General features: G+C 36.7%; 1 protein-coding gene across 13 annotated transcripts in view; it reads right to left on the bottom strand.

The window, feature by feature from the left end:
• The window catches only part of NBEAL1 (neurobeachin like 1), a 170664-nt gene that overhangs the window by 44311 nt on the left and 112933 nt on the right, over window positions 1-13420 (bottom strand). For all 13 annotated transcript variants that reach the window (XR_014828954.1, XM_021075105.2, XM_084998428.1 and 10 more), the window contains 5 exons: window positions 11492-11616; window positions 5746-5872; window positions 3657-3805; window positions 2294-2427; window positions 1249-1350 (listed from right to left, as the gene is read on the bottom strand). Coding sequence is in view for 12 of the 13 variants with exons in the window: in XM_021075105.2 (XP_020930764.2) it covers window positions 1249-1350; window positions 2294-2427; window positions 3657-3805; window positions 5746-5872; window positions 11492-11616 (637 nt within the window). In the remaining variant the exon portion in view is untranslated. The remainder of the gene's footprint in view (window positions 1-1248; window positions 1351-2293; window positions 2428-3656; window positions 3806-5745; window positions 5873-11491; window positions 11617-13420) is intronic.

Genomic DNA, 13420 nt, shown 5'->3' with positions numbered 1-13420 from the left:
GACATGTTATGGAAAATGGTAAGAAATGAATCTATGTATGCAGATTTTATAAAAAGCCCAATTATTATTGTACTTGAGTGCCAAATTGAGGGGTCAGTACTTTAATGAATAAAGTTTATTCTACAGAAAACAGGAAATGCATTTTTTTCTTTTGTCTTTTTAGGGCCTCACCTACAGCATATAGAGGTCCCCAGGTTAGGGGGTCAAATCAGAGGTGTAGCTGCTGGCCTACACCACAGCCACAGAAACGTAGGATCTGAGTCATGTCTGCAACCTACACCACAGCTCACAGCAACGCCGGATCCTTAACCCACTGAGTGAAGCCAGGGATCAAACCCACATCCTCATGGATACTAGTCGGGTTCATTAACCACTGAGCCACAATGGGAACTCTGGAAATTTACTATATTAAATAAAGCTTATTCCATAAAAAATAGGAAAGAATTGCTGGTGGCTACTGAACAAGAGCAACATTTAAGATTAAGATTAATGTATAAGTAGTAGGAAGGCAAGAGTCGGTAGCAGAGGCCCTACCTTAGTAGGAGCCTACTAACAACCCTGGAAAGCAAAAAACAATGGGCTTTCCTTGGATTTTGGCAGTACAGATTCAAGAGATGTTGGAATATAACTTCGCTAACTTTGGCAGAAAGAAGGATTGGTGAAAAATTTTTTGGCCTTTTTTCCATGGAGTCTTTAGTATTTTCCCTTTTTTTTCTTGTGCATGAATTACTTTTATTATTAAGAAAAAATTTATAAGATATGCCCATGAACTGAATGACATGGGAGCTGAAGGACAAGGCACTGTTATGTGTAAGGGAAACAGATTCAAATGTAATTCAAAAGATCAATCTGAATGGAAGAATAGCAATAGAACAATCAAAATAAAATAATCAGAAGAAGGAAGTTTTACTTTTAAGCAAAAGTCTGAAATATAAAATGAGCACTGGAGTTCCTATTGTGGCACAACAGAAACGAATCCAACTAGTGTCCATGAGGATGTGGGTTTGATCCCTAGCCTTGCTCAGTGGGTTGGAGATCCAGTGTTACCACGAGCTGCTGTGTAGGTTGCAGATGCAGTTCAGATCCCGCATTGCTGTGGCTGTGGTGTAGGCTAGCAGCTGTAGCTCCAACTGGACCCCTAGCCTGGGAACCTCCATATGCCGGGTGCAGCCCTAAAGAGCAAAAATGAATAGAGTAGCGCAGAATAGAGTAGAAGAGACACAAAACTGTGACAGTTAAATTTCTTACCTGTGTTAACCCCGATGTTTTGAATAATTCCTGTGGTGATCTGGTTCCATAACTATTTGGAGAATGAAGTGACAACAATCTGCTATATACTTTGTTTCTAACCTATAAAAAAAAGCATTTTATGACTTAAAACTTGATCAAGACAAACCAGGACTATAAAAATAATAAAAACTAAAAACTACAGACAAACCAAATATACATTATGTAACAGGACTATGCTTGCTTTAATTACACGACGCTCTAAAAAACATGTGCACTGTATTTTCCTGTGGGAAGAAATTTATTTTTAATAGTAAAGAAAAGAAAAATACTTCTTAAAGGTATGCATCAAATCATCTATAAAGAAACTTGGATCTCACAAGGGAACAGAAACTTAGTTACTGACTGTGCTAATCCAGATCATCTGAAAAGCAGATACTAAACACTGAACATGTAGGATTTAATTACAAGAGATGCCTGTGAGGGAAAACGGAGAGAAAAATGAGGCAAGGTGAGGAGTTATAAGACTATGATGCAAGTCACACCCCAAGTATAAGACAGAGAGGGAAGGAAGGCTTGTGGCAAGCAATGGGCTAAAGCTTGTGTACACAGCTAGTGGTGGAACAGTCTTATACCCAGGTAACCTGACTTCAGTGGCGATCTCTTAACCATTTATGTTATTTAAGAATTTAATCCTAGACAAATTACATCTTTCCTTATATTTTTTCTGATTACACATGCCCATTATTGCTGAAGTGAACCTAACCTAATTTCATAAATCCAATTATACCATATATGTTGTGTATGATTTCACAACTGAATAATGTAAGACATTGATTGGCTGAACCTCAATATTCTACTGACTTCTGTACCAATCCATATATATAAAAACTGAAAACATCCTTCAAACACTTAAACATAAACATAAATCCTAACAAAAATTCATGTACTGCTTAGCCCCAAAGGTATGTATTTTTTCGATTTGATGTTTCATTACAGCTCACTAGTTAGAAAATTATTTCAAGCTAATACTCTGGAACTTCTAGAAAGGTAGCACCTTACATACCTCTTTTTTGAAATTAAGAAAGTAGTTGGATTGGTCAACATGAAAAATCTCAAGGGCTGACCTCCTTAAGTTGTACCGTCGTAGGTGAATCTCTCGAACTTGAGAATGAGGCCACTTGAAATCAAAGCCTACTCCTAAAACAGAAAAATATTGGGACTGGGGTATCATAAAAACTTACTCCTGCTATGCAGAAAATATCTCCCTAGTTCCTGACAAAAGTAGCACTTAGGGAAAAGGAAGTCCCTGGTGGCCTAGTGGTTAAGGACCTGGCACAGTCATTGCTGTGGCATGAATTCAATTCCTGGTCTGGGAACTGAGCATATCACAGGTGTGGCCAAAACAAAAACAAAAACAAAAACATGTTTAAATTGTTTCTTTTTTTTTTTTCTTTTTAGGCCTGCACCCACAGCATATGGAAATTCCCAGGCTAGGGGCTGAATCAGAGCTGCAGCTGCTGGCCTATTTCACAGCCACAGCAATGCAGGATCCGAGCCATGACTGTAACCTACACCATGGCTCAAGGCAATGCCCGATCCTTAACCCACTGAGCGAGGCCAGGAATTGAACCCACATTCTCATGGATACTAGTTGGGTTCATTACCCTGAGCCACAATGGGAACTCCCTAAACTGTTTTTTATACAACTATTTTAAAATTCTATAGCTTTTCTACTTCCTTCTCACTAGACTAAAAATAATTTTGAATATTATATCTTAGAAATATTTTTCTTCTTCTCTTTATGTTGGCAGCTTAGATTTAAATATACTTTTCTTTTCAGATAAAGAATTAGGTGAGGAGTTCCCATTGAGGTGCAATGGAAACAAATCCGACTAGTATCCATAAGGATGCGGGTTTGATCCCTGGTCTTACTCAGTGGGTTAAGGATCCAGCGTGCCTTGAGCTGTGGTGTAGTTTGCAAATATGGCTCGGATCCTATGTTGCTGTGGCTGTGGTGTAGACTGGCAGCTGTAGCTCTGATTTGATCCCTAGCCTGGGAACCTCCATATGCTGAGTGTGAGGCCCTAAAAAGGCAAAAAAAAAAAAAAAAAAAAAAAAAGAATTAGGTGAGAGGCCTATACGAAAAAGTATACATAAAAACAAAATTAAGATTATATTTTGTAACTTAAATTTACACTTGTCCACTCCAGACAAGCCTTTTAAAGAATACTGGTGATAAAAAAGAAGCAGTCCCTTCAGTTTACTGTTGAATAATAAATTCAATCCCATATTGACTTTCCATTTCGACTTTTACGTGATAGAGTATAATTACACAGTCCCACCTTATTGCTTCCTTCTCATTAATGATTGAAAAACTGGATACTTAACTACTGAACAACAGAAATTATTTCCCCAGAACTCCTTACCATCTTCTTTTTCAATGCTGCCATCATAGAAGTAAATGTGTTGAGTAGTGATTTCTAATCTGCCAGGAATGACGTCAATTATTGTAATGAGTTCGCAGTCCTCTGACAACACCAATTTTTCTTTTTGATCTTGTTCTTCCTTCTCATCACTGTAAAAACAAAAACCAACCGAAAAAATATCCATTACATATTCTGTATAAATGGAAAAGAACATCATATCTAAATATGAATCTCATGTCTGTAAAATTACTATGCAAGAAAGAGTACTTGAATTTTCTACAAAAAATATTCCACTTCATATTAAATTACTTAAATGTTGTCCAAATAAACTTATTACACATTAAGAGAGCTCCTGCTGTGGCTCAACAGAAATGAATCTGACTAGCACACATGAGGACGACGCAGGTTCGATCCCTGGTCTCACTCAGTGGGTTAAGGATCCGGTGTTGCCATGAGCTGTGCTATAGGTTGCAGATGTGGCTTGACTCTGACGTTGCTGTGGCTGTGGTGTAGGCCAGTGGCTACAGCTCTGATTTGATCCTCTAGGCTGGGAACCTGCATATGAAGCAGGGATGGCCCTAAAAAGCATAAACAAAACAAAACAAAAACCCTTATTACACAATAAAAATGTTTTACATTTTAATGGTATATGACCCATTAAAACAAAATCTAGTGAATCTTTAATAGTACTGGTAGAGGGCAGTTCAAACATGCAGCAAGACTAGTTATATTCGGGAGACATGAATTGACCCAGGGAATAAATGAATCTGTGAATAAAGGATTGTGTCACTAGCGGTGTTTCAAAATTATCAGAAGTATTATTATAATTGATTCTTAAACTGTAAAATGTGATGTTTCAAGAGCGACTGAAACTACAGCCTCATCACAGTACCCGAGAGTGTAAATGGAGATAACATTGCCACATCATACTTAAAGCAAAATCACCTTGTATTTGGAGGATTCTTATCAATTATGTTTATGGGAAGGAGTAATTGGGAAGGGACAGTTTTCTGGTGGCCTAGGTGACTTTTAACTGCCATGTATAGAAATGAGAACTCCTATGACTTACGGAAAGTTATGCGAGTAAATCCTTCATACCACCTGCTCTCTGGTCCTAGATATTTCACATGTGCCTTATTTCCAGGATAGAAATGACTAAATCTAATTTTGTTTCCAATGGATTTCCATAGGGAAGCTTTATAAGTATCACCAACCTAACTGGTAGTACTGCAACTCTTAGCTTAAAGCTAAGTTTAAAAAAAAATTGATGTTTTCCTAAAGAGTGAAATTCCAATATTTATAGTGATAAAAGAAAAATAAATGACCCAAGAGAGTAAACAGTCTGAAGGTTAAGTGTATTCTATGAAAGAAAGAGTTTTGGCTTTTCAGTTGAAAATGAGTAAGACTGACATCTGATGAATTCACTAGTCACTGAAGAAAGAAAATTAAATTACATTAAAGGGCTGATGAAGTAACATACTAAAACCAAATATAGCTTTCTAGATAAACCCACCCCGGCCAAGTTCCCTGAAAATAATCAATGAAATATTTAATTATTATATTTCATGCTGTACCTTCCATCTAAACACTTCAGCTGTATCCCATACATTTGATATGTTTTGTGTTCATTATCACTCTGCTCAAAATATTTTCTAATTTCAAGGTCCAGTTCCAAATTAACCCAATTCTAAGAAACCTCCTTCAGTAGTCTCAGTTCACACTGATGAGACTCCTAACAGCTAGTACAGATAGTATCAACTGTTGGACCCTGGAAATACATAGTATTAGAATATCAAGTAAATATTTTCCACGTTATTTTTTCTTCATTGGCTGTACCCATGGCACATGGAAGTTCCCGGACCAGGGATCGAACCTGTGCTGCAGCTGCGATTTATGCCATAGCTGCAGCAGCACTGGATCCTTAACCCACTGTGCCAATCTGGGGATTGAACATGTCCCTCCGCAGCAACCGGAGCCACTGAAGTCAGATCCTTAACTCACTGCACCACAGAAGGAACTCCCTCCACAATTTCATAATCCCTTTCTCTGAATGAAATAATTTTACATTCTTTCGAGTACTTATACATACATATTTACTCTGGTTGTTATTTCTTCTTCTGGAAGATCTAATTTATCCTCGTCCATATCACTAACTTTGACTTGTTTCACTACTTCCAAAAGCAATGAATCACTGGAAGGCTGTGAGTGTTGGATACCTGTTTAAACATAAAATATCTGTTAAACACAAAGCAGAAAAAAAAATTCTATTATAGTCCTTCTGTAATTTCTGTTAATTATAACAATGTGTATTATCAATAAAGTACTTGAAATTTTCTAAGATAAAAAGAAATTTACTAACAGAAAAAGTTTTTATACACGATTCAGAGTTATCAATACTGTTTGTGATTTTTTAAAATTATAAGATAATAAAGGAACTTAAATGTTTTTAGGAGTTCCCGTCGTGGCTCAGTGGTTAACGAATCCAACTAGGAACCATGAGGTTGCGGGTTCGATCCCTGGTCTCGCTCAGTGGGTTAAGGATCCAGCATTGCCGTGAGCTGTGGTGTAGGTTACAGATGTGGCTCAGATCCCGCGTTGCTGTGGCTGTGGCGTAGGCAGGCGGCAACAGCTCTGATTTGACCCCTGGCCTGGGAACCTCCATATGCTGCGGGAGCGGCCCAAGAAATGGCAAAAAGACAAAAAAACAAACAAAACAACAAAAAAAAAACTTAAATGTTTTTAAAATATGGTATCTATTTTTAAGGATAGTATTATTTATTTTAGAAATAGGCCAAGTAATCTCTTTAATCATATTTACGTGTAAGCATACAAATATGTTAACTCAAAGAAAGAATTATTCTCACATTAGTACAGTAGAATGATTTTTAATGTGCATTTGTACTAAAGAAATATTAAGAATGTGACAAATTATCTTTAATTACAAGATAAAACATAGGAGTTCCCATTGTGGCACAGCAGAAATGAATCCGACTAGGAACCATGAGGTTGCAGGTTCAATCCCTGGTCTTGCTCAGTGGGTTAAGGATCCGGCGTTGCTGTGAGCTGTGGTGTAGGTCACAGACGCGGCTCGGATCTGGTGTTGCTGTGGCCCTGGCGTAGGCTGGCAGCTACAGCTCTGACTGGACCCCTAGCCTGGGAACCTCCATATGCCACGCGTGCAGCACTGAAAAAAAAAAAAGATAACACATAGACCAAAAGCAGAAGTGTTCCTTTCTTCTTCTTTTTTAGGGCTTCACCTTCGGCATATACAAGTTCCCAGGCCAGCAGTCAAATCAGAGCCGCAGGTACTAGCCTGCACCACAGCCACTGCAATGCCAGATCTGAGCCACTGCAGACTTGTGGCAATGCTGGATCCTTAACCCACTGAGTGAGGCCAGGGATTGAACTCTCATCCTCATGGATACTAGTCAAGCTGTTAACCCAGTGAGCCACAACAGGAACTCCCTGAAGTGTTCCTTTCTGGAGTATGAGGGATTTAATAGATAATTCCAACACACACATATATATACATAAAAATATAATAAACTATGCATTTTTAATGTGATAAATTATTACATTATATAAGAAGGCAGGGCTAATGTAATGGAAAGAACATGGGTTGCGAAGTGGTAAACCTAAATTCAAATTCTTCTTTTTTTTTTTAGGGCTGCACCTGCAGCATATGGAGAGTCCCAGGCTAGGGGTCTAATAGGAGCTACAGCTGCCAGTCTAGGCCACAGCCACAGCAACACCAGATCCAAGCTGCATCTGTGGCCTACACCACAGCTCAGGGCAACGCCGGATCCTTAACCCACTGAGAGAGGCCAGGGATCGAACCCACAACCTCATGGTTCCTAGTCAGATTCATTTCCACTGACCCACGACGGGAACTCCTAAATTGAACTTCTCTTCTGCCATTTATTAACCATATTTCGCATGTAGAAAGTAAAAATAATTCATGCTAAATGACAAATCATTGTAAAGCTGACAAAACCTCCCTTAATTTCTCAAATGGTATCATTGCTCTGTCATGTAAAATGAATTACCCAAATGTAGAGTTGCATTTTTCTTTGTAAATATGCTATAAGTTCCTCCATACCAGGAATTACCGACTCACACTTTTACAGTACCAAGTAACTATTTCTACTGAACATATTCTTCTCCTGTGGCCTAATATAAACAAAAATTTATTTTTAAACATTTACTTACACAAAAGTACTTAAGAATACAATAAAACATGGAAAGCAAGAAGTCTAGATAATCTGATACAAATAGACAATTGACTTTATGTAGTCAATTAGAGTACGTAATTCTATGTTACAGAGTAACAGTACTCCATGAGAGATGAATTGAAAATCTGATGTGGACTTCCCCAGTGGCCTAGTGGTTAAAGGATCCAGCATTATCACTGCTGTGGTGCAGGTTTGCTTCCTGGCCTGGGAACTTCTGTACACTATGGGTACAGCCAAAAATAGAAAAGAAAAGAAAATCTGATGGAAGACTGGTGCATAAACTGAGGAAAGAAAGCACTACAGGCAAGAAAGTCAGCTGGGAAAACTATTTTAAGTGTGGGAAAAGACAGCACTAAGCTAAGCCAAATAAGGAAAAATATTCAAAGTATACGTAAGAGAATTAACAGGACACTGTACATAAAGACCTACTGTGTATAGGGAATTAAGAGAGATGAAGATCAGAGCTCCCTCAGTGGCTTAGAGAATTAATGATCTGGTGTTAGCAAGGCTGTGGTACAGGTTGGATCCCAGGCTCTGGAACTTCTGCATGCCATGGATGTGGCCAAAAAATTTTTTAAAAAATTTAAAGGAGGGATGAATATAGACTCATAGTTAATACTGATAATTTAAATCTGAGTAACTAACAGATTTAGAGACAATGATAACTATAAGATACATGAGAAGCAGCATCTAGGGTTAGGTCTAGGGTTAGAAGCAGACAAATGAGAAAAGATAATGGATTCAGTTTCCAAATAAATGTTATACGAGACCTCTGTGGAAGAGGTATCACAACAGGCAGTTGGAAACCTTGGTCTAAAGTTCACAAATCAGGAGTCCCTGCTGTGGTGCAAGGGGATTGGCCATGTCTCAGTAGTGCCAAGATGTGGGTTTGATTGTCGGAGGTCCAGCACAGTAGGTTACAAGGATCTGGCATTGTCGCAGCTGTGGAGTATGTTGCACCTGTGGCTTAGATCTGATCCCTGGTCCAGGAACTCCATATGCTGCAGGGCAACCAAGCAAGAAGAAAAAAGAAAGAAAAAGTTCAAAAGGCAGGTGAGAATTATAAAAACAGGTAGGAAAGCATTATCATATGTATCATTATAAATACATTTTATATGTAGTGGTGAAATCATGAGATCACCACCTCACCAAGAGAAGTTTATATAAAAGACAAGATAGCCAGGCACAAATGTGAGAATTATCATTGGTAAAAGATGAATTGTCAATTAAAAGAATACTCTAGGGAAAAAAGACTAGCAATTGGTAAGAAAAGTAGGAGGTTAAGCAGCAGTGCTAAAATAATATACTTATGGAGAAGGACAACTACCAATGCTTCAGAGACAATGGAAGCAGTATAAAACTAAAACTAAGTTGTTGCATTTGGTAATCAGAAGAGTATTTCTAATGGAGAAGTGTAGACAAAAATTTCCTAAAACCAAATATTTTTAATGATACAATTACAAATATACTTTCTTTTTGACTATTTAAATTCCATAGTTTATAGGTGAGTGTACTCCAAAAGATAATTCACAAATTACTTGTTTGGAATTCACAAAGAATTTCCCATCAAAAAAGTTATGAATAATGGTTAACTTTGTGGGTTACCCCATAATGTAAAAGAGATTCTGAATACATGCAATGGGATGCTTATACAGTTGTACTGGGGTAGGTGAAACAAAAGAAAAGAAAAAAACCCATCATGAATTCTGGCAGCTGATGAAAATACTCATAAACATATGGAGTAGGTAAACATTTTGCAGTTAATTTGAAAATCTGAAAAGTCTGAAATCTAATATCTGAAGTAAACTTCAGGGCATTTAGTTTTAAAGATTGATGCCACTGGTTTTGTACTAGTCTCAATTTCACATTGAAATGATTATTTTTTTCTGTACAATTTTCTTGTCATCATTATACTTGGGGTGATTTTGAAAAGCAGATAAAGAGAGAAACAGAGATGGGAAAAAAAAGAAGGGGCATTGGTTTTCCTGGACTTGAAGCAACTGACTAGGGAGTTTCCTTGTGGGTTAAGGATTGTCACTGTAGCAACAGGGTCACTGTTGTGGCACAGGTTTGATCCCTGGTCCAGGAACTTCAACATGCTGCAGGCATGGCCAAAAAAAAAAAAAAAAAGAAAAAAGAAAAAACCCCAAGACCAAGAAGAAGAAGAAAATTACTTCTGTATACATGTGTAGAAGTGCAAAAAAGGAGACGAAGAAGGACAGGGAATTTCCTGGAGTGAGATTTCTTAGCAAAAATGAAGAAAAAATAAAGAACACCATTCCTTAAATATAACTAAATTGAAATCATTCACCAAAAGATGTTTTCTGGGTGATAAGCAGAGTAGAATTTCAAGAGTTAGAGAAAGCATAACAGTCTCAGAATATACATGACGGGACAAGCTATATGCAACTGACAATTCCTATATAAAAGACACTGTCAAAGTTAGTGTTTGTATCATGGGCAAGGCCTTTATTTTCCATTAAGGAAAGTACCTTACTGTGTCTGATTTATTTCAGAATGTAAGACTCTAAATGGCAGATATCATAGCTCTCTAAATTTTATAGCATTTGACTGTATTAGCCAATTTATGGCATTTTTTAAAAAGTAAGATTAAAAAACTGGTACTTATTTCATTTATAACTTAGTTATTGAACACAAAGAGCATAGATGGATTTAGTACAGTTAATTACAATTTAGTATACACATGACTAGCCAATGACTTTTAACAATCAATATCATTTTGGGGTATTTCATAGACCTCTCCTCAAAAACAAAAAGATGCCAAGTCAAATAGGTCATTATAAAGGAATGCTTCCTAAAGAATTGTAGAAACTATTTAAAATCTGTTTTGATAAACCACGAGGCCATACATTTTTAAGCACTTTTTTTTTTTTTTTCCAAAAAAGGCATTAGCCCATCAAAATACTAAATTATCCAGAGTTCTATAAGAAGAATAGGTGATAAAAAAAAAAAAAGGCCTAGGGAGTTCCCGTCGTGGTGCAGTGGTTAACGAATCCAACTAGGAACCACTAGGTTGCGGGTTCAGTCCCTGCCCTTGCTCAGTGGGTTAACGATCTGGCGTTGCCGTGAGCTGTGGTGTAGGTTGCAGAAGTGGCTTGGATCCTGCGTTGCTGTGGCTCCGGTGTAGGCTGGCAGCTACAGCTCCGATTAGACCCCTAGCCTGGGAACCTCCATATGCCGCGGGAGCGGCCCTAGAAATGGCAAAAAGACAAAAAAAAAAAAAAGCCTTAAAGAGTTGTTAAGAATTCTAAACATAATATTAGCTTCAGTTTTGGTAAGCAAAAGGCTAAGGTTAAAGGACCATTGTTTCACAATAGATAGAGATAACACATTTCATATGAACGACAGTATAATTTTGTGAGTTTAAATTGTTCTTCTTTAAAAAATTGCCATCAGTTTAAATAGGAGGTTATGTTATATTTAGGCCAAAGGTAACATATACAACCATTTAAATATCAATTATAAAATGTCACCCTTCTCTCATGAGTAAATAACTTAGAAACAATTAAGAAAAACAATAAACACCCCCCACCAACACCCTCATTATCTTCAACAAATAATTAAACAGCCATTGGAACTCACCTAGATTATCTCTCAAAGCACTCGCTTCATCGTGGGTTTTGAAGTTATAATTTGGCACCAATTTAAGTCTCATACGGGAATAATTTTCTACGTTAGCCAGTTTCCAGTGGATTGGTTTTTGCTTCCTATCAATGTTCATAAATAAACAGATAAAATTATTTAGCTTAAAGTTACAAAGATTGGTTGACCAAAACAGAGTGAGAAAGTATCAGCTACTTTACATATTTTTAGCACTATTTTATAAAAACATTCACATTTATTATCTCATTTGACTCAAACAACTCAGAGAAAATGTATGCATATCTACAGTTTAGACTTGAGGAGTCTAAGGCTAAATTATTTGCCTAAAATGCCATGTTGTTTACAGGAGGTACCAGAAGTAAGATTTGAACATAAATCTTCAGACTTACAGCTTGGTATGTTTTACTCTTTCACCATCACAAGGAAAAGTCTTAACTAGCTATATGAGTATATTCTAAATACAATTTTCAAAATAAGATAATTTTATCACAAATAAAGATAATATAATTTAAAATGGGCCAAAGATCTAAATATGAGTTAAAACTCTTAGAAGAAATGATACGAATAAATCTCATGACCATGCATTTGGGATTGGTTTCTTAATAACATAAACAACAACAGAGTTCCTTTGTGGTACAGAAGGTTAAGGATCTGGCATTGTCACTGCAGTGGCTCAGATTGCTGCTGTGACACAAGTTTGATCCCTGGCCCAGAAATTTTCATACGCCACAGGCGCAGCCAAAAAAATAAATAAATAACACAAGCAACAAGAGAAATATATAAACTGTATTTCAAAAATCCAAATCTTTTGTGCAACCAAAGGCCACTATCAAGAAAGTGAAAAGATAATGTACATATTTAGAGTAGTATATCTGACAAGGGTCTAGTATTGAGAAAATAAAAAGAACTCTTACAATTCAACCACAAAAAGTCAAACAATCCAATTTTAAAATGGACAGAGAACTTGAATAGATATTCCTCCAAAGAAAATATACAAATAGCCAACAAGTACATAAAAAGATGTTTAACAATATTATTAGGGAAATGCAAAAAAAAAAATCCTAAGATACAACTACTAGGATGATCATAATGAAAAATCAAAAACTGACAAGTACTAGTAAGGTTATGAAGAAACTAGAACCCTCAAACATTGCTGATGGGAATGTAAAACAACAAAGCTGCTGTGAAAAAAAGTTTGGTAATTCCTCAGTAAGTTAAACACAGAATTAACACACAACCCAGCAATTCTGCCTGCAGGTATATAACCAAGAGAATTAGAAACAGGTGTTGAAAGAAACACCTGTTCACAAATGTTTATAGCAGTACTATTCACAATGGCCACAAGCAAAAAAACCAAATGTCCATCAGGTGATGAATGAATAGACAAAATATGGTATTATCATACAATGCAATATATATTATTCAGTCATAAAAAGGAAAGTACTGTTACATGCCACAAGATAATGAAAACAATACATTAAGTGAAAGAAGCTGGACATAGAAGTTCACACATTGTATGATTTCATTTATGAAATATCCAGAATAGGCAAATCCATAGAAAGAGAAAGCAGACTGGTGGCTGCCAGTGGCTGGAGGAAAGGATAACAGGCAGTGACTGCTCAATGGGTCCAGAGTTTCTTTTCAGGTGATGAAAATGTTCTACAGCTAGACAGTGGTGACGATGACATAACTCAGGAATGTACTTGGTGCCACTAAATTACACATTCTAAAATGGTGAAAATACTAAATTTTACATTATGTGTATTTTACCACAATAAAAAAGGGTGGCTTTTTTTTTAAAGTGTGTATAATATACAGATAATCTATTTCAACAAAACAGAAGAAACTGAGGATAAAGAAACTGTAAAATATTCAAACACATAGCATTATTAACCCTAGTTCAAAGAG

This window comes from Sus scrofa, chromosome 15 (genome assembly GCF_054392235.1).
Source record: "Sus scrofa isolate SSC_HxYL_T2T_F1_AM1 chromosome 15, Sscrofa_HxYL_maternal_Yorkshire_Landrace_v2.0, whole genome shotgun sequence".
Taxonomy (NCBI): Eukaryota; Metazoa; Chordata; class Mammalia; order Artiodactyla; family Suidae; genus Sus; species Sus scrofa.
This window is presented reverse-complemented; position numbering and strand designations above follow the sequence as displayed.